Source organism: Colletotrichum chrysophilum (assembly GCF_026319265.1).
Source record: "Colletotrichum chrysophilum strain AFK26 chromosome Unknown scaffold_3, whole genome shotgun sequence".
Taxonomy (NCBI): Eukaryota; Fungi; Ascomycota; class Sordariomycetes; order Glomerellales; family Glomerellaceae; genus Colletotrichum; species Colletotrichum chrysophilum.
Genome location: NW_026517290.1, coordinates 174,918 through 197,524, shown reverse-complemented (window position 1 = coordinate 197,524; position 22,607 = coordinate 174,918). Strand labels below are relative to the sequence as shown.

The 22,607-nt window shown below is 53.1% G+C and overlaps 6 protein-coding genes across 6 annotated transcripts; 3 read left to right on the top strand and 3 right to left on the bottom strand.

The window, feature by feature from the left end:
- Positions 1-4,503: 4,503 nt before the first annotated feature.
- On the bottom strand, positions 4,504-8,509 carry COL26b_000719 (uncharacterized protein; the record flags this gene model as incomplete). The annotated part of the gene is made up of 3 exons (XM_053173684.1): positions 4,504-5,972; positions 6,024-8,254; positions 8,319-8,509. The coding sequence occupies 3 exons, from the start codon at positions 8,507-8,509 to the stop codon at positions 4,504-4,506; spliced, it is 3,891 nt and encodes a 1,296-aa protein (XP_053042241.1).
- Positions 8,510-9,743: 1,234 nt separating this feature from the next.
- COL26b_000718 (uncharacterized protein) lies at positions 9,744-11,543 on the top strand (the record flags this gene model as incomplete). Its single annotated transcript, XM_053173683.1, has 2 exons — positions 9,744-9,895; positions 10,004-11,543. The coding sequence occupies 2 exons, from the start codon at positions 9,744-9,746 to the stop codon at positions 11,541-11,543; spliced, it is 1,692 nt and encodes a 563-aa protein (XP_053042240.1).
- Positions 11,544-12,128: 585 nt separating this feature from the next.
- Positions 12,129-13,448, top strand: COL26b_000717 (uncharacterized protein; the record flags this gene model as incomplete). The annotated part of the gene is made up of 1 exon (XM_053173682.1): positions 12,129-13,448. The coding sequence occupies one exon, from the start codon at positions 12,129-12,131 to the stop codon at positions 13,446-13,448; it is 1,320 nt and encodes a 439-aa protein (XP_053042239.1).
- Positions 13,449-13,757: 309 nt separating this feature from the next.
- On the bottom strand, positions 13,758-15,450 carry COL26b_000716 (uncharacterized protein; the record flags this gene model as incomplete). The annotated part of the gene is made up of 3 exons (XM_053173681.1): positions 13,758-14,662; positions 14,710-14,793; positions 14,850-15,450. The coding sequence occupies 3 exons, from the start codon at positions 15,448-15,450 to the stop codon at positions 13,758-13,760; spliced, it is 1,590 nt and encodes a 529-aa protein (XP_053042238.1).
- Positions 15,451-16,194: 744 nt separating this feature from the next.
- Positions 16,195-17,367, top strand: COL26b_000715 (uncharacterized protein; the record flags this gene model as incomplete). Its single annotated transcript, XM_053173680.1, has 1 exon — positions 16,195-17,367. One exon carries the CDS (start codon positions 16,195-16,197, stop codon positions 17,365-17,367), a length of 1,173 nt encoding a protein of 390 aa, XP_053042237.1.
- A 2,707-nt stretch (positions 17,368-20,074) lies between these two features.
- On the bottom strand, positions 20,075-21,758 carry COL26b_000714 (uncharacterized protein; the record flags this gene model as incomplete). Its single annotated transcript, XM_053173679.1, has 5 exons — positions 20,075-20,090; positions 20,220-20,783; positions 20,838-20,862; positions 21,181-21,278; positions 21,340-21,758. 5 exons carry the CDS (start codon positions 21,756-21,758, stop codon positions 20,075-20,077), a joined length of 1,122 nt encoding a protein of 373 aa, XP_053042236.1.
- Between the last annotated feature and the right edge of the window lie 849 nt (positions 21,759-22,607).

The following is a 22,607-nucleotide window of genomic DNA, read 5'->3' as shown; positions in this document are numbered from 1 at the left end:
ACTGGGAAATGCATTAAGGGGCGATGAAAAGTATATGAGGATAATGTAGTAATGTTTGAATATCTGCGCTGTATCATCTTATGCCATATGTTGTATATACGTTTGACTGTGCTATCAATGACTATTTGAAAGAGACAGCCTATTGTCCCTGTGCTGAAGGAACTACTTTTTCTGTGTTTATACACCTTACTCTGCTTTGTTACCGTCATCGTCTTCGTGGTTGTCGTTGTTGTCGTTATTGTTGTCGTTGTTGTTGTTGTCGTTGTTGTTGTTGTTGTTGTCGTCGTCGTCGTCGTCGTTATTGTGGTCCGTAATATGAGTATTCAAGCACACAGGAAACGTAATCGTCCAGGCACAAAAAGAGAGGCCGTTTCATGTGAAAGACTACTAATATCTTGGGCCTACTACTGACCCCACTCTGGTATTTATAGTCTTATGAGAACTAGGCAGCTCGATGTAGGTATCTGCAGTGACAAGAATAGGAGATTTAGAGACAGCTCACGAGAGCGCGCAACTACGTTCATTGTTGATCCAAGTTTTAACGACGTGGGTTCTTAACGACATGAAATCTAAAAGCTAAGGTATTATATAATATACACGTCCTCCCATTTCATCTCTTCCGTCTTATTCGCGCAAGTTGCACCCCCACGCTGCGCCGTAAACGCGTTTTCGAGGGGAAGTAGATGCGCTGTGGTTTCTCTTTCAAGTTCAAAAAGCGTACGCCACGCTCTTTCTTCGAATCCTGCTTTGAAAGACCATCTTCCAGCATTAAGCTCTTTCTCAAAGTTGTCAATCACCATCTGTATCAGTGGTTCATGAAGACCAGACCCCAGTTCAGGATCCTCATAGACCATCTGTTTCGGTGGTTCATCAGAATCTAGTCCAGTATGCCCCTCATAGACCATCTGCTTCGGAGGTTCATCAGAATCCAGTCCAGGCCGCCAAGATAGCACCCCCCAAATTTCGCAAAAGTCGCGAGCCCATGTCTTCGGTTCACTTTTGTTGAAATGCCATTCTGGCTGCCAGTCGCGGTTGGGAACAAGCTCCATTGAGTTTCTGATCCATCTAAGGAGCAAGGTATTCTCTTCCTCCCATTTTAAACTCCTGTGAGAATAGTAGCGTAGCAGCTCCTAGAATTCTCTGGACTTGGGCGATAGTTTCTGGCCGATCAGTCGCCGGAGGAAGCTCTGTGCGGATTCGTATTTAGAGTTGTCATAAGTTACCTCTGATCGCAATGCAGTCCCCAACCGCTGCCAAAACCTCTCGGCCGAGGAACTCTCTAAGTATCCAGGACGCCAGGGAGACTCGTTCTCAGATTTCCGGTAATGATTTGGCAAAGACTCTTCATCTTTGAGACTTTCGTCTTCTCCATAGTACCAACATATCGGGAGCAATAAATCCGTGAGACCGATTTCGATTTGATCCTGTGCCCACGGGGATTTCGGTTTAATGCGCTAGGCACAGCTGTCTCTGAAGCCCGGTTTGATGTATTGTTTGCGTGAGTTGTCTCGTCGTCGTCGATCCTGATGCAGAGCTTGCCGAAGAACCAGTAAGGGATTTTGGTTGACAGTGGAATATGACAAGGAGCTTCCGTGTTGGCCCTGCTCCATATACCCGTTGTAGTACACACCTAGACGGCGTCGTGATTTGTGTTCGTAGTACTTGTACCTATAGTGCTTCCATACTGTCCTTGGCATATTGCGGGGGCCCTTGACGAACTCATCATTTGAAAGGGAGTCTGCTATTTCTTTATCCCAATGTCTCATCGTCGGTGCCCACTTCCCAATTTGGATTAGGCGACACACGCTTTTCAGATCGTTCCACGCCTGCGGAGTTGACCAATCCTCGATGCTATGGTCCAAAATTTCATTCCAGGTCGAGAAAAGGAGGGCCTTTTTCCGGTCCAGAAGATTGACCAGCACGGCGGATAATTCTGTGTTGACACTCTCACAAATACCAACAAAAGACTGCCTGTTTGTGCATTTCGACGGCCTGAGGATAAGCAGATGATCGCATAGACCTCTTATGGTGTACAGGTTGTCACCGTTGCGAGCCCAACTCGGAGTAAGTTGCAATCAGCGCTTGTTCTTTGGGGAGTATGGCTCATATCGAATGCCCTTGATGATTCCAGGGGGGGCTTCTGCTGCCTGCTTTGTGAAAGTGCAGTCTGCCAGAATCAGCAGAGGGATGCCCTCCAGTACAAGGGCGCCGTCCTTGCAAAATCTTGCTATCGCACCGGAAAAGGCAGGGCGCAGGGTTTGCAAACCCGGGATAACCTGCTTTCTATTCGTTGGTCTCGACCAGTCAACTGCCCAATTAGGCCGATCCCCCATAGAAGATGGACTGGTCATGGCGAATAGCAGCGGCCATGAATGAGTATCCTGCCGGAAAAGGAATGCTGTAAGGCCAACGAGCACTTGAGAGAGGCTGAGAGTATAGTCAGGACCAAGTCCGGCGTCCTTTGAACCGGTGAAAAGGCCCAATAGAGCAAACACCTTGTCTCTCGGGTCCGACGCCTGGCACCGCTCCGTTGCAAACAGAAAGCTGCACAGCTCCTTCAGCTTCCTGTGTCTTGGTTGACTGACAAGTTGAAGCCATGGATGATGAGCCTTGAGGAACTCATAGTTCATGATACACATTGACCTATAGTCGATGTCGTCGGTGTCTGGGGGTTTGAGGAAGTCGTCCCATCTAGCCCCTTTGGCTCCAAGAAGAATCCAGGCGGACCGAGCTGAAGCAATTTCTTGAATCACCCACACTCGGGTGAAGTAAGGTTGCTTTCTTAGATCCGTGCTCAAGTCAAGTGTATTCCCCTGGTTTTCGTACTTCCATGGAACAAAAGTTTCTGGGTCAGGGTCTCCTGTTTCCTCGCCTAAATAGACGAGAACTCTCTCGGCGGCGGCGTATATATATTGCATGATTCCAACCTGGTGCGATCTTTCTGCATTGTTATCCTGGTTGATGCAAATCGCATCGACCCACAGCTCTCGACTCAGGGAGGGAAAACGAAGCCGCCGGATGGCTTTGGCACAGTTTGTAGTGATGCGCAGGATGCTATGATGGCCTTTGATGTGCAGTGTCTCTGACAACGAAGTATCCCCATTGGAGTCTGCCCAGGTATATGAAAGCGCCTCGTATTCTGGTTTGCTTTGCAAGTCGACAACTCGTATATCGCAGGTTATAGGATCGTTGTATTTGCCGGGAAGGAGTCGTAGAAGGCGAATCTTTCGCGCGTATAGGGACGTGTACAATGACGTCTTCGCCAGGGCGGTTGTGTCTTTTCCGATATCAGTTGCCGCAGTTGTTGTTTCCAGAACGACCCCCTCAACAGCTGAGTTTGAAGCAGAACTGATGAGGCTCGGTGGGCCTACTGGACCATTATCGTCGGCAGCATCGTCTATGAAGGGCAAAGAAGTGGGCCAACGAAGGTCGAAATTTCTTGCCACATTCGCAGAGGAAGATTCGGCGACTGTCTCAATTTCTCCGCAATTGAAGCACGCCTGAGCTTCTAGACCGGGTAGGAAACGAAGATCCGGTCGACGACATGTTGAAGCGTGCCAGTTGATCATCCTGCTGTTGAAGCGAATCGTCGAAAGATGCCGGCAACAGCAACGGAGCAGACGAGATGTTGGATCCGATCAGGAGACAAACTTTTAAGGACGGGTTCGAAGGCGTAGTATATTAGGCTCCAATCCAGGCCCCTTCAGTCGAGGCTGTGTCTGTCTGCCTTACCACGTATCCAATCTCAGTGCTTGATTCTGCTGGTGCTCGTTGGTAGATGAAGTTTACTTGGCACTGCAAAAGACGACCACGTATGAAGCTGGTGCCACCCCCATATCGAGTCTGATCGGTCTTTTTAAAATGGATAAACGTATTATCGGCCATTCATAACGTCTTGCTGAAAGGCCGATCATTCATGCTTCATAGCCGGTTTAGCAGAAGAGTCAGATACAGATCTCAATTCGTCGCTCGACATTGTTGCTAACCTGTTAAGTCAATTCGTAGGGAAACAGCCCAATCATCGCCGCCAAACATCCTCTGGTGCTTACGTGAAGATGGTTCTCATGGGAAAACGATCGGGAAGCCGTCGGAAAGACCGCAATCAACGCCAGGGCTTCCTCGGTGTTTTGCGCCATTCTATGTCATCCATATAATATATCATCTTCGAGAGGTAAGCATCATCATAGAGGTGCGGATCACGATTGAAATGTTCATACATTAATCTGACGTTGCGCGATGCATCCATTTCTACAAAATTCGTAGCACATGAAAGCTCAGTGTCCTTCGCACAACTCATCATTTCGTAACAACCATCAAGGTTCCATGACCCCACGCGTTGTGCAAGTGATAGCCGAGTGTAGCAAATTGTCTTCACCAAAGATCAACTTCTCATTTCGTCGACTAACGAGCACCGAGGATATCAAGCCTAAGAAGAACTCCATCCCTTCATCCATGCTTTTTACGACTGCTTCTCTAAAATGCAAGTCTCCTCTCCTATTTGCTTTAAGCAAAACCAAAGCCCTGCGCATTCTCCAATGCCATAGAAAGCCTCTCTCTCAGGACTTCCTTGTCTTTGTACTCGGGCAGCAGTAATGTGCCGTAACATGTGTACGCTGTGGGTAAATGTCCGCCCTCGCCCTCCTCCTCTCCGTTCCTCTGCACGACAAATTGCAAGTTCTTCATGCCTCCCACCGGGACACGATCCGATGCTGTGACAAACTCCAGTAGCTTCCTCTTCATCTTCTCATCATAGCGTTTAACGATCGACCAGAAGTCGCGGACACTGCGGTGGCTGTTGTCCCAGCCGACATATCTAGCGTAACGGCGCAGCTCGCTAACGTCAATCTCCTGGACACCTTCAACCAGAGACTGGAGGAGTGACGGTGTCAACAGTTGCAATGCCTTCGGGTGTAGGCAAGCGCGGAAGCCACGCTCAAACGCCTTGTATTGTGGGCGAACAGAGACGTCTGTGAGGTATCTGATGTAGTCGCTCACGTAGGCGTTTCTGTTTTCGTTGGTGACCAGAGGGGCGTCCTCAGGATTTTCGCTTGTGAGTGATTTCCTCGCGGTTGCGTCAAACTGCGGCCAGCTGCTAGCCTTGGCGTCCATCTCTCTTGACACGGGCTGTCCAAACATGGATACCGAGAACTCATAGGTGCGTGCGAAGATGTCCTCCACAGCTCCGTTGTTCTCGTCCCACTCCAGAAGAGTCGTGAGGCCCATGGCAAGGTCTGGCCAACCGTCGGCGATGTGATACAACTCGTCAACGGGTTCACCCAGAAGCTTGCGGTAAAGAACCTTGGGAAACGTGACTGGCAGCGTCAGGCCGTTGTATACGGCCAGTGACATGAGCAAGCCCAGGATTTCGAACTTCCACACAGGTACGATGGAGCCGGGGACGAACCAGGCCATACGCGTTCGCTCGTCGACTGTGAAGGCGCCGTAGTCCGGGTTGAGACACTCGGCCACTGCAAGTCTGAAGAACTCCTGCTGGACACCACCAGAATCAAAGCCCTCCTCGCCACCTTCCTCACCAAGATGAATCTTCAATGGTCTGTGAAGCTCTCGGTCCTCGCGTTGCCACAACTGATCGAATGCGTCTCTGATGACATGCTTACGGCTGATCTCGAGAATTAGGTACTTTGAAGACGCCGTCTTGAGAAGATCTTGCAAGACCAATTTGTGATGAGGATTGGTGATGAGGCCGCCAGGCGCAACTATCGCCTTCATCCTCGTCTGAAGAGAACTTGATTCTTCGTAGCTTCGGCTCATCTTTGAGAAGTTAATCGATCGGAAGTAAGAAACCAGCGTCGATGGGTCGAAGATGAAGGGAAAGTCCAGAAGGTGCTTCTTTTGTCTGTGGGATGTATGGGAGAGCCAGGCAACTGGCATGTTGATTGAGTCCAGCCTGTCGGCGAAATAATCCACTCGAAAGTGGGCGTCTCCAATTAGAAGGGACTGTCGTTTTTGATCTGTCAAAAGTTAGCTGCAACGTTCATGCCGCTGCTTCATGTAGCACTTACACATGGCGGCAATGAGCGACAAGGCTCCGCCAAAAGAGCCGTCGCAAGAGATTTCCGGCTTGCCATCCCATTCCTGGAGCAGCACTGTCTTGGCCCAATCCAAAAGCAGAGTAGAAACCCTGGTCTCATGTCCGGCTCGTTCAAGTTGTTCCAGCTCGGGATTTGATGCCAAGTCTCCGTTGAGAGAATCCAACTGCGTAAGCAGAGGTCGCAGAGCATCCAGTTCCTGATCGTCGTCATCAATATCGTCATCCTGAGCAACCATTTCTGCGAAACATTTGCGAGCTGAGATCGCTGCGAACAATCTTCTCGCTAGCCTCAGAGCAAGGTCATTCGAGAAGGCATCATCGTAGAGAAGGCAAAGCCAAGCTGGCTGCCGTGCCAGAGCACCACTTCCAGCCAGAGTGAGGCCGTTGGACCGGATACGAGACATATCAAAGAGTGTCCTTGAATCGGTGATCAACGGAGCTGCCGCAACCAGAGCATGCAAGCAGATTGACAAAAGCTGGCCCGCCTCCACATTGGCAAGTGATCGCTCGCGACGAAAGACTCTTGTGGTAGGAGAACGAAGCGACTGAAGCGATTTTGGCGCGCCAAAGAGACTACCAGCGGCCAGCCACAAGCTGTGGAAGACTAGGCTGGGAGCGACACGGGTAAGTCGCAACATGCAGTACCAGATAGTATGAGAGTCCAGAAGTTCATCGTCCTTGACAAAGGATGAGACGAGGCTTTGCGGGTCGCTGAGGATGTTGAACAGGGTCTGCTCGATGAATAACTTCCACTGCCTCCGCAATCGCTTTGGGTAGTTACCCCGAGATGTCCGTTTCCTTTGCATCTTTGGCCGATCCTTGAGTCCAGAGTATGTGCTGGTAATCTTGGCAGGATCCAGAAGGTGTAATTCTGAGGTGCCGTCGTCTTGCAGAATATCGCATAACAGGTCGACGACCTCCACATTCAAAGACGTCAAGGATTGCGGGAGCAGACTGTCGGCCATCGACATCTCGACAGGCTCTTCAATCTTCTTGCAGTCGTCGGCAGGGGCCTCAGTGCCGACTGGCTCGGTTTGCGGAGGACTTTCAGGCTCCGCTTTTGGTGCCTGAGAGGGAGCCTCTCCGTTGGTCAAAACCGGTTTAGATATTGATTCTGGTTCCTGAACCATGACTGGTCGGTTTTGTGATGGGACGTTGTCGAAGAATGATGGTGTTGACGGAATCTCCGGAATAGCGTAAGGGTTGATGTGTGATGCTTTTGGCGGCCTAGGCGGCTTCTCGTGTTGACTACCATTTACCCTGGGAGACATTAGACCCGAGGTGACATCCTCCGAATACGATGACGTCGGGTATGGTTCGATAGACAGTTTCCTTTTCGGTTTTGAGTTGGCACGCACTCTCGCACTCGAGCTCCTCTTAGGTTTGCCTGGTCGCGAGTTGGGCATGGTTGGGTTCGAAGCATGGAGCTTGTCGGAGGCCTGCTCTAAGGCAGCGTCTGGCCCTTGTTCCACCGTTGGCTCCGGCAAGTCGTTCTGATCCTTCGTATCGGCGTATATCACTGGCGATATCGCCTGAATCGGTGTCGACTGTCCGGACGGCTTTTGAGATCTGAAAAACTCCTCCCTGCCAGGACTGGGCGCAGCGTCGGCCTCGAGTGCCGCAACCTTCTGGGACATGGCGTCCAGACCAGCTGGAGTGAGCCATTCCAGCATTTTGAAAGCAACGCTACCGAACACGTTGGCGGCGAAAGAGCGGTAGTCTTTGCTGATGGGTCGCTCGGTGACCTTGACGGGCATTTGAGCGGTGCCAGTGGAGGAGTCGAAATGCGACCGTCCATTGTGGGCAGGTCCCGGACGACTGTTTCCCTCGGCATCCGTGGAAGCCTTGTTGGAATTGCTGCATTCGCCGTTCACGCGAACAGCAGAGCCTGATTTCCGACGGCGGGGTTCCTTCGGGGTAGAGGGCCGCTTCGAGAATGGATCGGTAAACGCGGGGGCAGCGGGGTTTGGTGAGAATATCAGCGAGTTGACGGCGGCTGGTGGCTCCTTGGACGGCTTGAGGTCTGGGCACAGTCCTGTTTCTGGGTTGTCCTGGCTCGCCAAGTAGACAGCTAATGTCCTCGCACTGGTGGTGTTGTATCGTCTGATGGGGGCCTTGCCAGCGAGGCGCTTGCGACAGGAGAAGCAGGTGGATGTCGTACACGTCTTGGAGTCGCAGCCGTATCGCAGCTGGAGGATGTATCTGTAAAGGACCCAGTCAGCTCGTGCACCATAGGAGGGTCGCAGCGACAACTTTGGCGGCTTACATCTCGACGAGGATCTGGAAGTTGTGCCGGCGACTGGCACGGTGGATGGCGTAGACGCGCTTGGGGTTCTCGATGTTCTGGACCATGTCCTTCAATTCGGGGGGCGCATCGGGAGGCAAGCGCGCAAATGGCGCGTCCTCCCATAGACCGGCAAGGACATCGGCATCGAAGTTGTTGTCGGGCTTTGGCATCGTTTTCGGGGTTGGAGGATGAGGTGTGCCAACAAAAGGCAGAGAAATATCCCTTCTTCTGGGCCTCCTGCTGTAGGGTGAGGGTGACCCCGACGACGATGACGGCGGCGACGGCGGCGAGCCTCTTGACACGGCAGTAGATAATTCGGATGGATTATGACGAGTATAACTTAAGTATCTGTACGGCGCTAATGCCCACGCACTCGTGGAGTTGGATCGGGGCCTGTAGAAAAGGAAAGGATCAAGTGTCTGTGATGTTATGGGGAGAAGCAGTTGCCTCTGCCGACAAGCTGCGTCTGTATTCGTAAGGTAAGCCAGCGAGACCCCCCTTTGTGCACCCCATGGGTTGAGTGTAGAGGCCTCTCCACTATCCTGGTACCCAGCGCCGATGACTGCAGACCCTCCTCATCCGAAAGTCAGCAAAGCGTGCCACTGGATAGCGAAATGCTGTGCTTACGAAAGCATAACCCACGAGTCCAAAATCGCGGATTTAGGAGAATGAAAGGAAGAAGGAAAGGCAGAAAAAATGATTGGCAGGCCGAGGATTATGAGAACGAGGTTGTTACAGCTGTAATGCGGTCATCCGCAGGTTTCAACAATGTTCTTGTCGTAGCATTCCGTTGGCAAACAGCGAGGAAAGAGAAACGTAATCAAGAGGAGCGCAAAGGTAATTACTTAAGAGGCGACTTGTTTCGCATCTAATTAGTTCCATCTTTTTACATGCGGTTTGCATTTGCATTTGATGAGTCTTATCTCATGTTCGGGAGGAAAGCACCTGGACATCAGCCTTCAAAGATCCAGTGGCTCCACTGCAGAAACAGCACGCACCCGGCGAGAAAGACCCCCGCTCTCCAGGGTCCATGGCCAACTGCCAGGACGGGACGCGCTAGAGTTCAAGCCTTCCCAGTGGCCAGACTCCTCAGATCAACTCAAGCCAGGGCTCTGGGCTAAGTGACGTGCCTGAACTATCACTGCCCTCCAAACCCCCGCGCTAACCCACTAAAGCCCTGGAGAATTTTCCCTTTTAAATTCATTTTCCCCTCCGTTGCCTCCGACACCCATCACCCTTGGTCGCCCAATCTTTTGCCTCGACCTCTTCTTTTCTTGCGCGCACTCTGCAAAATCACATTTGCGTGCGCTTTCTCCCTATTGCAAAGAGCCGATCAAAGAGTCGAGAACCGATTTCAATCACCAGAAAAAAGAGACCACTTTACCTGCACGCGACAACTTCACCATGGAGGTGGCGAGCGTCGACGTCGCTGCCCTTGGTGCCTCTCCTCCCAATGGAGGGGCTACCGCAGCTTCGCACCCCTACACCTGCAACACCTGCGCCGTTGCCTATCGAAACATCGATCTCCAGAGAGGCCACATGAAGAGCGACTGGCAGTAAGTTGTCCTCATATTCCCACCTGCTTTGCTTCGTTTGTTGTTGCCGTTTTCTGTTTTCTCATCACCCCGCTATGACGCCTAGACCAACTGACATCATCCTTGCAGTCGCTACAACCTCAAGCGCCGAGTCGCCTCCCTCCCTCCCATCGCCTCCGAGATCTTCAATGAGAAGGTCCTTCAGGCCCGCGCTGCGCAGAGCGCCGAGGCCGAGAAGGCCATGTTCGAGCGCACCTGCGAGGCCTGCCAGAAGTCCTACTCCAGCGAGAACGCCTTCCAGAACCATCTCACCAGCCAGAAGCACAAGGTCCGCGTCGCTGCCATCGCCCGTCGCAAGGGCCCCATTGTCGACGATGCCAGCTCCGTCATGAGCTCCACCTTCTCCCTTGGCGAGCCCATCGCTGTCGAGAAGGAGCTGGATTCCGAGGCCGAAGAGGAATTCACTGCCGTTGTCGAGGGCCTGAAGAAGGCCAACATCGATGAGGCAAAGGACGAGCGCCCCTCTCCCGTCAAGCGCCCTTCGAACCCTCACCTGTCGGCTCAGGGACAGCATGCTGGCGAGGACGTCAACATGAACCGCGAGTCCGAGTCCGCCACCCCTGTTCCGTCTAAGCAGGAGATCGCCTGGTCTATCAAGTCCTGTCTCTTCTGCAACTACGAGTCGCCGTCCGTTCCCCTCAACGCCAACCACATGGAGCGCTTCCACGATATGTTCATCCCCGAGAAGCAGTACCTGGTCGACCTCGAGGGTCTGCTGCAGCACCTTCAGGAGCGCGTCCACGAGGGCCACCAGTGCTTGTACTGCTTCAAGACCAAGAAGACGGCATTCGCTGTTCAGACCCACATGCGCGACAAGGGTCACTGCAAGATTCCCTACGATACCGAGGAGGTCCAGCTGGATATTGGCGATTTCTACGATTTCCGAAGCACCTACTCTGATGGTGGCGATTCAGACGATGAAGAGGAGGCTGACCAGAACGGTGGAGCGAAGCTGGGCCTGAAGCGTCCCACTAAGCTGGTTGGTGAGGACGGCGAGGAGGTTGAGGACGGAGCCGACGAGGGCTGGGAGACGGACAGCGACGCTTCATCGCTCGACTCTGAAGACCTCACTGCCTTTACCGCGGATGGCAAGTACGATCAGTTCGAGCGCTTGGACAAACATCCTCACCACTCTCGCGAGGATCCTCGTGCTCATCACCAGGTGGACGGCTGGCATTCTCACGCACACAAGCACACCCGTGCTGTGTTCTACGACGACTATGAGCTGCATCTCCCGTCCGGCAAGTCAGTCGGCCACCGTGCCCACAACCGGTACTTCCGCCAGAACTTGAACAACTATCCCACTCCCGAGGAGCGTGCTGAGCGTGAGCGCCTGGCGATTGAGGCTGGCTCCGGCGACGAGATGGATGTCGACGGCCAGGAGGTGGCGAACACTAGCAACCCCAAGTCTCGCAACGCCCGCGCGATTGCTCGCAGAGATGCTGCCGGCATGACTGGTGTCTCGGACCACGCGAAGCGCGTCGTCAAGGAGGAGGCTACCAGAGGACGGAGCGCCGCCACCCGCTACGAGAAGAGAAGAGACTACAAGGTCAGCGAGAAGAACAACAACCAGAAGAACTTCTACTACCGCTACCAGGCCGGTGGTTAGACGACTCGCAGTTGGGATGAAGGGCGTTGGACGGGTTTTTTTCTTGTTTTCTGGGATGCGCGAGCCAACATGGAGTTGGCATGCATGATGAGGCTTTGATTAACCATGCATAACGAAGGTAGACAAAATAGAGGCCATTGAAGCCGAGAGTATCGTTTCTTGTGAAATGCGCATTTGTGATGACCCAAGTTGAGTGGATATGCAAGTATTGAAACGTCAAAATTGCGTACATGCATAATTTTAGAAGTGAACCTAGTAACTCTCATCATGACTTTCATCCGCCCATTAATCCAACTGACCTCGTACTAATCAAGAAATTCAAAACTTCATATTTTATACGCCAAAGCCATGAGGTCAGTCGCAGGAGCGCGGCGCCTCGCATCCAGGCCCGCCACGCAAAATTTGCAGAGACGTCGAGCCCTTGATGACAGGCCTCCCACCAGCGCTCCCGCCCGGCCTACACGGTTTCGCCAAGATCAGTCCTCCTATCGCAGTGCAGAAAGCGATGTGAGAAGGCATCGCGGGTTTAATGAAGATGCTGCGAGGTCGCGCTTCCAGGGCGCGCGCGATGGACTACCGAGTCGCATGAACCGTCCGGGCCCTAGAAGTAGCCGGGATGGCGTGCGAGATGAGCGGCGACCGCAGGACGTTGGAAGCCGGCAGAGGGTGCCATCGAATACTCTTGAAGTCCCCGACAACTTCTTGTCCCAAGAGGAACTGGACAAAATCAGCAAACCCGAAGATATCTGGGAATCCAACACAATGTACTACGTGCCGCCGCCCCGCGCACCTCCAAAACCACAACCGAAACCGACGAGGCCCCAACGGAAGAAGCTATCCGCAACGCCGTCATCCGACGATGTCAAGTCAGCCATCCTCGGTTTCCCCCCAAAAGACGCCGCCGCCACCCCTCCACCCACTCCTGCCGCAGACACCCCTACGGAGAGCGGTACAATCACCGCCACCAGCAGACTCTCCGCCGCCCACGCAGACGCAACCTCCTTCTTCCGCCAACCCCCGGCCTCCTTCCTCTACTCAGCCCAGTTCTGGAAGCAGCACCCGATCAACACCACCACCCCGGAACTCTGCATCATCGGCGCCTCCAACTGCGGCAAGTCCTCCTTCGTCAACGCCCTCACCGGCGTCGCCGAGCTCGCCAAGGAAAGCTGGAAGCCCGGCAAGACGGTGATGATGAACGCCTACGGCGTCGGCAAACCACCCACGCACTCGCGCAAAGTCACCCCCGACGAGAAGACCGCCAACGCCGCGCGGCAGCACGGGCTCGTCCTCGTCGACACGCCGGGGTACGGCCACGCCAGCCGCCGCGAGTGGGGCGAGCAGATCACGCAGTACGTCAACAAGCGCACGATGCTCCGCGGCGCGGTGCTGCTCCTCTCGGCGGAGAAGAAGGTCGGCGCGCAGGACGAGGCCGTCATGGGCCTGCTGGCGGCGAGCGGGCGCCCTGTGGTGGTGGTCTTCACGAAGCTGGACAAGGTCAGCGGCGCGGGGCGCGGGCGGGAGAGGAAGAAGGACGGGGGCATCGTGCGGCGGTTCGCGGAGGTGGAGCGGTGCTTTGGGAGGTTGGGAGCCGGGTTGTGGGTGCCGAGGGTGTATCTTACCGCGGCCAAGATGGAGAGGGTGAAGGACGGGAGGACGTTTGCGGTGAACGCGGCGGGTATGGCGGGCGTGAGGATGGAGATTTTGGAGATGCTTGGGTTGAGGCAGGCTGTTGCGTCGACGAAGGTCAAGGAGAAGGCAGCGGTGGAAAAGAAGGAGACGGTGCAGGAGGAGGAGAAGAGGGTAGCGGAGCCTGGGAAAGCGATGGAGAGTGATCCTAGGGCGTGGTCTGGGAAGACCATCTCTTTCGAAGAGCTGGAGAAGAAGTTTGGAGACTGGAGCTCATGAGCTGGTATACCTGTACGATGGTGTGTGGGAACCCAGATGGATTAGATACCCTCTAGAAGACATGCAACTCACTGTTTGGATCCGAACGATAGGGCATCTATCATTTCAACGATAGGTTGGCAAACGGCTGGCTGTGGCAAGGAGCAAATCGTGAAGCATATTGTACGAGCTCCTTCATGTGGGTATTCTAGCTAATTAAGACACCGTGGGTCATCCTTCCTTCGCAACCCGTCCAGAACTCCGCCCATCGTAGAAAGAAAGTCAAGTGAGTGACTTATATAATACAGTGTTACGGCCATCGTCGATCCATCAAGCCTTCTCAGTCTCCTTTTCTTGCCCCGTTGTAGCAGCGGTAGCCGCCGTGGCCACCGTCGCTGCCGATGCAGTCGAACGCGCCGTTCCCGGCCTACTAAGCGTTCTACGGATCTTCTTCGCATTCTTCGACTCGAACAGACTCTTGACTCTCCGCAAGCGAGCCCACCGCTCCTTGTCCTTTGCGTCTCGGGACTTTTCGTCATCTTTGCCAGCTGGTTCCGTAGCCGCACTGGGAGAGTCGTATGGTCCGCCCGGGGTCGTGGGTGCGCCGCCACCTTTACGAACAGGTGTGGAAGGTACTGACGCGCCTCTGTTGTGCCAAGACTTATTCTTTGGGCGGTCGTCGAGAGCTCCACGTAGATAGGCGTCGTTCTTAAGCACCTGCGCTAAGCACTTCCACGCCGCCATGTCCGACTCGGATCCTGGCTTAGCGGTGCTGAGGCGTTGTGCGACCGGGTTCTTCCAGGGGCAGAAAAAGCGATGCTCCCTGATGGGATCGAGGTGGTCCATTGGTGCGGGGACGAGGACCTCGCCGTCGGCATTCACCTCCTTGCTCTTGAACATCCACAGGCCAAGTCTTCGCAGGCACGTGTGACACGAGGCGGAGTTTGGTACAGCACCAATACGAGGGTTTGTCAGACCTTGCCAGCCTGTCATAGCAAGGGCGAGAGCGACCTTGTTGGGCCGCTTGGGGTCTGGCGAATCCTTGGCGGGCGGCGGGTTTGTGAAGAAATCCTCTGGCAGTTGAGCAAGAACGCTGTCGATGTTCAAGCCTTCGGGAAGCCTTAGGTTGAACTCATACGGCAAGAACGATTTCCTGGCGCAGAGCTCGTCGTATCTTTGTCGCAGCGCCTCCATGCTCAACTTGGCGTTCGTGAGAGACAGTCGCAGCAATGAATCTACAAAAGTCAGCCAAGTGCCCAACCCAGCATCTGGAAAGACTTACCGTCGCATCCCCGTCTCCTCCAAAGACACTGATCAAGATGTGCTGTAACAATCAAGTCGGAGTACTTCTCCACCAAGGCTTCCTCTGCTTTACCAATCAGTTTAAATACCAGAGTTCAGCAAGGGATACCGTGGACCTACCAACGTCGGAAGCGACCAGTACGGGCACTTCCTTGCCGTCGACCTCACGCTTGTTAAGCTTGACGACAAGCTCCTTGTTGCAGAGCGAACAGCGCACACGATCCTTTCCCTGGCACACCCAGCCCCTCTTCGCCCATTCGATCTCGTTGACCCTGTCTGGCTTTGGCGTCCAGTCCGTAATCTCTTGAAAGCTTGCTAGCCTCTTGAGGAGCTCGTTTCGATCGGTCGGGGCGTATTTTGACGAGACCTGGACGACTGTCTCCTTGGAGTTGGGCGTCCATTTTTTCAGGACGACATTCGATACCTTTGTCGCGGCAACGCCGGTTGTGGTGTTCTTGATGGTGGCCCTCTCCGTCAAGGCCTGCAGGCGCCGGCGCTTCAGCAGGATATCCTCTTCTATCGACAAGGGCATCTTGGCGTTTGAATCCGTATTCGTGTTCGTCGTGTTCGATGTGCTCGCGGTCGAGGCTGGCAGGGACGTCGTCGAAGGGCGAGGAGATTCGGCCGGTAGACTGGAAAAGTCATCGCTGGACTTGGTCGACGTCGACGACCTGCCCATCCCCTGGATCAGGGCATTGAACTTTCGTTTGGTAGCGTTCATCTTGAGTCAGTGGTTCGATGAGACAGCGGCTGTCGGCGTTTACGTCGGTTCCAGGTTTCGTTACAGAATCGGACGGATGATGGCGAGATGGATGAAGTCGACCACAGAACAATCCAGTTTGCGAGAACGACGGTTCCGACTCTCTAGTGTTCGAACGAAGGCTGAGTCGTCATCTGCGTAGTGTTGCACTATGAAACGGGCCCCAAGAATAGGACGGTGCTTTGTCGCTAGTCGCAGAGGTAGCCGCCCACATTGAAAGTCAACAAACGGCTGTTGCTGATCGGGCAATGAGCTTGCACCCCTGTCGCGTGGCACTCTAAGGAGGGGAGCAACCAACAGGCAACTGGACGTTCTGGACCAATGAGGTCCTACGTGCATAAATTCATGTATCGAGGTTCACGATAAGATAAGAACTTCTTTCGGATGGAAAAAAAAAAAGTCGCGGGGCAGGGATGAGGGACTGGGATAAGGAAGCCGCAAAATTTTTGGAGCGCCGACTCGCCGACATCCACAGAAATTTTCCCAGGTGAAGACCGCCGCCGTCAGTTCCATCTCTCACCGAGGAACTTGCTTCGCGACTACAGACTCAATTGCTTTATTTTGGGGCTACGCCACACCACCAAACCTCCCACGAACCCGACGCACATGTCAGCCTCTGGTCCTCCCTCTTGGCTTTTCTCAAATAATTCTTCAAAAGCCTCTGCGACTACCCCCGTTACCGCGACACCGCAAACCCAAGACAAGATGGTCAAGAAGGAGAAGAAGGGTAGCAAGGCCGCCGCTGCGCCCGCCAAGCAGTCGCCCCCCGACCAATTGATGGACCTCGTCGACGCCTTCCTCTCCGACAACGCCTTCACCTCCGCCCACCAGGCTTTCCAGAAGCAGCGCTCCAAGAGCGGATGGAAGCCCTCCAAGAAGCAGGCTGCTAGCCCCAGCCTGGTCGCCGTCTTCCAGTCCTGGCAGTCCACCGTCAAGGCTCCCGCGGCCAAGGAGGACGACAGCAGCGATTCCAGCTCCAGCTCCGATAGCAGCAGCGACGAGGAGGATGTTGACATGGCTGACGCCGGCGCTGAGAGCGACAGCTCCAGCTCCAGCAGCTCCAGCAGCTCTAGCTCTAGCAGCGACTCGAGCAGCGAGGACAGCGAGAGCGAGGACGAGAAGCCTGCGCCCAAGAAGGTGCTGAAGCGCAAGGCTCCCGAGTCCGACAGCGACAGCAGCAGCAGCGAGAGCAGCAGCGATAGCGACTCTGACAGCTCCGACGACTCCAGCTCCGAAGACGAGGCCCCCAAGGCCAAGAAGCAAAAGACAAAAGCTTCCAGCAGCAGCTCTTCTGACTCCGATTCTTCTTCCTCCAGCTCCAGCGAGGAGTCTTCTTCTGACGAATCTTCCGATTCGGACTCTTCCGACTCCGACTCTGACTCCGACGGCTCTACGGCAGCCAAGGTGCCCCTCCCCGAATCCGACTCCGACTCCTCCTCTTCCGAGTCTGAGTCTGAGTCCGAAGACGACAAGAAGGTGAAGAAAAACAAGAAGGCAGACAAGACGAAGGAAGCGGACTCGGCCTCGAACTCGTCCGTGACTCTGGATAAGACCTCGCCCGAAGTTAACAGCGCCGCCGACCCTCCTCTGCCTCCCGACCCCGTCGCCTTCCGCGCGCAGAACAACCGTGGCAAGACCGCCAACGGCAAGAAGGTCCCCAACAAGCCCTTCTCTCGTATCCCTGACGTGGTCCACATCGACCCCCGCTTCGCCAGCAACGAGTACGTTCCCAACGACTACTCTAACCGCGCCCACGAGGACCTCATCGTCACCAAGGGCAAGGGCTTCACCAAGGAGAAGAACAAGAAGAAGCGCGGCAGCTACCGCGGTGGCATGATTGACATCACCAGCAAGAAGGGCGTCAAGTTTGACTTTTAAGTCTGCTGGCGGCCCCGCGTTTAAATCTGCTCTTTTGGCCCTGGAGTTTTGGAATCCCCCAAAATAACGTTTTCGGTTCATCGTTGTGAAGAGATGGGGTATTAAAGGGGATGTGGTTGGTATGATTTAGCAGTTTCCATGTTAGCATTGCACTTCCGGACAAGAAGTTGCTCTTTTCCACTAAGAAGACGAAAGAGCTTGGTACGCGAAATAATCATGATTAGAGCCGGCGTCGACTTTTGCGAGCGATGCCGTGTAAATAGAATAAAAGTTCTGTCACATTCCTCTACATTTGCTCAGTTCCTCCTCTCAGACATCCAATGTCAAGAGCGATCCATCCATATCCCAAACATCATGGTATGCTTGGCCCTGCTGCTTCGCCGATTTGCCTCTCCCGTTTGCCGCAAAGCTCCTTCATTTTGCTTGTCAAGTATTCAGAGAGGACGCCCTTGATAGTCTTGCCACGAACCTCATCGATGCCCATTTGCGCCTCGACCTGCTGTTGATTGACAGCCCGCCACTGCTCTGGGAGCCTTAGATCTATTTCATCCACAGACTGTCTGCAAAAGTACAACACCTTCGACATGATGTGGATATCAGCCAATTCCGCGTCCGCCATAGCAGCCCGTAGCGTTCGCCTGTTTGCGCTCTGGAGATCCAAATCAGCCTTTTCGAGAAACCGCCAGAAGGTTAACAGAATGCGGTCAAGATCTTTGATCGGCCAGGATTTAGTGATGAGTCTCAAGGCAATGCCACCTTCTGTGTTGGTTCGGGGACATCGGGGTCGGATAACAGAGTCAAGTCAGCGAAGTAACAAAGGGTGGTGGAGCCGTTGAATTCATCCATACCGTTGGCGTTTTTGTAAGCTGAAATCATTTCCCGGAGCATATGATAGTCCTTTGCATTGGCAGCTGCGTAGAGAATTGGTGTCATGCCATCCACATCTCGTTTTGTGACATCGGCGTGATGTTCGATCAGCTTACAAACAACGCTCCGGCAAGGGTGAGAGCTCATTGTAGCGTATGAGACTGCATTCCTGCCCAACTCATCTGTCTGGTTCACATCCGTGGCATACTTTCGTCCCAGCAGCTGTTTGATGAGATCCGTGTCCTCCTCGCAAAATTCCTCCTGACATTATCCGAATCTCCTAACGCAACGTTCAGTTGAGGCCAACCAAGAAAGAGCAGTCCGGCCTGTTGCGTCTGTCGTAGTTCCTAAACATTCAATTGAAGGGGCCGAGAGAAGAACGGTAAATGCATGGATAATTGCTCTGGGGAACGATTGACTCTCTGTTTGGAACCGGGATACCAGGAGTTCGCGAGGGAGAGAACTCATCCTAGGTAGCAGCGCCAAGAAAAAGCAGGGGTTCTCGTTATCGATGGCAAATTCTGCGAGCAAAACTTCCACGGACCTAAACACAGAACCATGGGCCACTTCCTGACCGAGACAATCCAGGAGAGGATCGCAACCGTATTCAGCTGCCTTGAGAAGAAGTTTGCGCAAAACAGGGTTGCCATCGGCATCCGCAGCATGTATATCCATATCTGCCTGAATGAGAACACCAAGGATCTTGTACGATGCCTTATTGCTGGCGCAATCAAGAACACGGTCACATAGGTCTCGCCCGGATCTAGGACTCGAGCCATGCTCGGTTGCAATGAGCCACTGAAGCGCCCTTATACGGGGGTCCTCGTCTGGCCACGATGTCCCAAATACCGATCTAGCACGGCGCAAGGCCTTCATTCGGAGCTTTCTCATGGACTCCCGAGGAAGCTGCGGTATCACTTCCCAGTCCCCCTCGAGCAGCCGTCGTACCACGTAATCAAATCCTGAGTCGATTGCCAATGTCAGAATTCGAGTCAAGTCTTGAACGTTCGAAACCACTCTCAGGTCGTCGAATCTAAGAAGAACATCAATGGATATTGTGTCGGCGGTTTCCACTGCTCGGCAAAGCTCGCGCCATGCAATGTTGTCAAATAAGTCCGCAGACCTAGCCTCCTGTTCAAATTGATGTAACAATCGGAAAACAGGTTGTCGTTTAACGAGATCATTAGTGGCGCAAAAATCCGGGAATACCACTTGATTCCACCACTTGGTCATCCCGCCATACTCTTCAGCTAGGATGGCAGGGAATCGTTTTCCATACGCTTTCCACAAATAGATGTGAAAATGAGCAGAGGCATGTTCCAAGAATGGAAATTCATCAAACACCTTTTCGGAGCGCTTCTTGTAGTCATAACTGAGCTTCCAGTAATCTCCTTCGGGCTCTTGCCTACCGTGAGCTGCAGGCGAGATAGTTGCGAGAATGGCATGATGCAAACTATCCTGGGAGAGGTAGTAACAACAAGCAGCGGAAAGCACTTCTTTTGCGTTAGGAAGGTAGGTCTCCAAGACTTGACTACGGTGAAGGTACTGATCGATAGTGTCGTGGGATGGACGAAGAACCGAGTGGCCGTCCAAAACTAGGAGCCCCTGACAGCACTGAATGATGAGATCAATATCCGGTAGATCGTCCGACTTCACATCGTAGCCGTAGTCGGAATAACTAAGAGTCGCTAATGCATGTTGAACTTCTTTTATTGCTAGCTGTGGGGTGTAGTTGTAGAAACAAATCGACCCAAAAAACAACGAAAGCGTCTGTTCGGCTCGTTTTCTGTCAGCCTCCGGCTGTTCCTGAATCCTCTTCATCGTAAGATCGTAAGCATCGTTAACCCGCAAATAGTCTGTGGTTAGAAGTAGGTGTCCCTTTGAATCGGCCTGCAAGAGGCTGCTCATGTAACGGCTCGCCATCAGAAAGCTATGGAGTTCAAAATCAGCGATTGCGGTCTTAAGATTCTCATGTATCTGCATACCTTCCGTTGGCCTTTCCAATGACCTTCTCGACTAAGCACTTCTCGAGCCCGGAGTCCGAGCCAATGATTGTGCGCAACCGACTCTGGAGACCCATTTGTTTCCGCACGAAGATTGAGATGTCGTCGAACGCAGCAATCTCGATTTCGTCCGTCGTTGCAAACATATGCCTGAACTTCGGTAGGCTTCTAGAGGTGCAGAAGAGACGGATGTCTTTGAAGGGCAGGTTCGAGATTCTGTCAACGATCAGGTCTTGTACCCTCTCGTTCGCTTCATCCAGGGCATCCAGGACTACAAAAGGTGTACGAGACATCCCAGATGTCAATCTCACAGCTGAGCGCAGCTTCTCAAGTGAAGGCGAGAATCCTTTCCTTGTGTCTCTGTGAAGCTGGCGCAGCTCCTCGGGAAATGTCAGATAGTCGACCGAGGCTTGATGAAAGATACTTCGCTCGAGCTCATCCAATGTCTGGTCTGCCTGAAGTTGATGATCGCAATACAAGACTGCCACGCTCATGTTCGGGTTTGATTGAGAAAAGGTGTTGTTCAAGTAGTCAAAGACAATTGCGCTAGATGTCATCAGCAAATCCCCATAGATCATTCGGATTACAGGAGCAACTTACGCAATCACTGATTTGCCAGCTCCCGCTACAACACAGTTAGTAAGAAGGGTTCTTAGTGGCTCAAACGAAAGGTTTGGTGCACATACGCAGTCCATGACACCACAAGGTGCTAGATGGAGATTTCAGCCAATTGTTGAATTTTGGGTGACGAAGAATCCATGTGCCCGTGTTCCAGTATCCCTGTCCCACGATTGGAGAATACTCTCGTGACGTGGACCGAAATTGAGTCTCGTGATCCAGTGCAACGCCTCGCGATCTTCTCCCTGTTGTATGCTGCGTTTCACCACTGGAGTTTGATGGTTAGCCCAATGAATACACCGTTCGAAGATCCGCATCAGCTTACTGTCGATCTCCTGACACAAAGTCCCGCAGAGACCTTTGAGTTCTTTGAGACTTTCCGTGTTGTTTCCAACTTCGGACGCTACCCTATCTTGCCAAATCCTGGAAACACGTTGGTCAGCGGGCATGAATCGTTGATGCTCTTGGATGTATACGAACTAACCTGCTGTTGTTGTCCAAGGCCAGCGACAACGATGCCTTTTGACGTTCGATCATGTCGAGAATTTTCTTGATTTCCTTCTCCTCGAAAGGCCACTTCAAGACGTTCAGGCCGTGACGAAACCCCTTGCTCGGACTAGCCTCTCTCGGAGTCAGCTTCTGATGGAGAGAAAGCAGAGTCTCCTCCAATAGCTTCAGAGGTCCTCCATCCCCCACCAGGACCTCCATCGTCGCCTTCCATACATCATCCGCGGAGGCATTCTGGAGTTCGTCAATGAGGGCTTTGCAGAACTGAATTTCTGCCGCCAGTCGGGCTCTGTCCTTGGTGGCATCCTTGACTGTCCGGTACAAGGCGATGCTTTTCACGCATAGCTCCGATATCGCGATCAAGCTGGCCGTGAGGCCGCTCGCTTCGGCAGCCATGCCGTTAGTAATGAGAGGTTGAAATGATCATGGTTCTCTGAGGACTGGTTGCGAGAAAACAAGAAGAAAACACGGAGTCTGGAGATGAGGAAGAGAAATGTAGGTAGTTGGGAGAGATGCTTGGAAAAGTAGACTTAATCCCAAGCCAACGTCTGCATGCTGCTTTTCAGATATCAAAGCTCTATGTCAATGGTCACAGATAGGAGCCTTTGACACGCCGGTTATCCATGCAGTGAAGCTGCAACTTTCTGCAAGCCCAGCAAGTGCTCCACAGAAGCACCTCCGTTGTTGAATGGTGCCAACAAAGGAATGGGAGGAAAAGCACCATTGGACTGAAAACTTTCGAACAGTATGGCTGCCTGAAGCCCGGAAAAGAGAGAAGATGTGGCCGAAAGATCGTCCACTAAAGGTCAAGGGGGACCTTGAAAGGCCTTTGCCGTCAAAACTTACAGAAGGGCCTAACACACAAGGACAACAGGCCTTTATCGCCTGAATATTTGCTGATGAGTTTTGCTATCCGAGCGGATACTTTCAGCTATTCGGGCGGGTAGTCGGCATAGAAGAAGATGACGACGACGACAATAGGGACAGGGATAGAGACAGAGATTAGAATAGAGTAGATAGGGACGACAGGGACGACAGGGACGAGGTTGTCAGGATATAACCGGTGCACTTTGCTAAAAAGTTTAGAATGGAGAGAAGCCTGGCCGTCAGGCTGAAGCTGACTTACATGCCATTCCCTCAGGCAAATAAAGAAACCAGGCTAAGCTCTGCCTTGCTGTGCATAAAACTTTGGAGTAAATACTCGCTCGTGTATAATAAAGACCGCTTAAACTTCCTGTCCCTGCT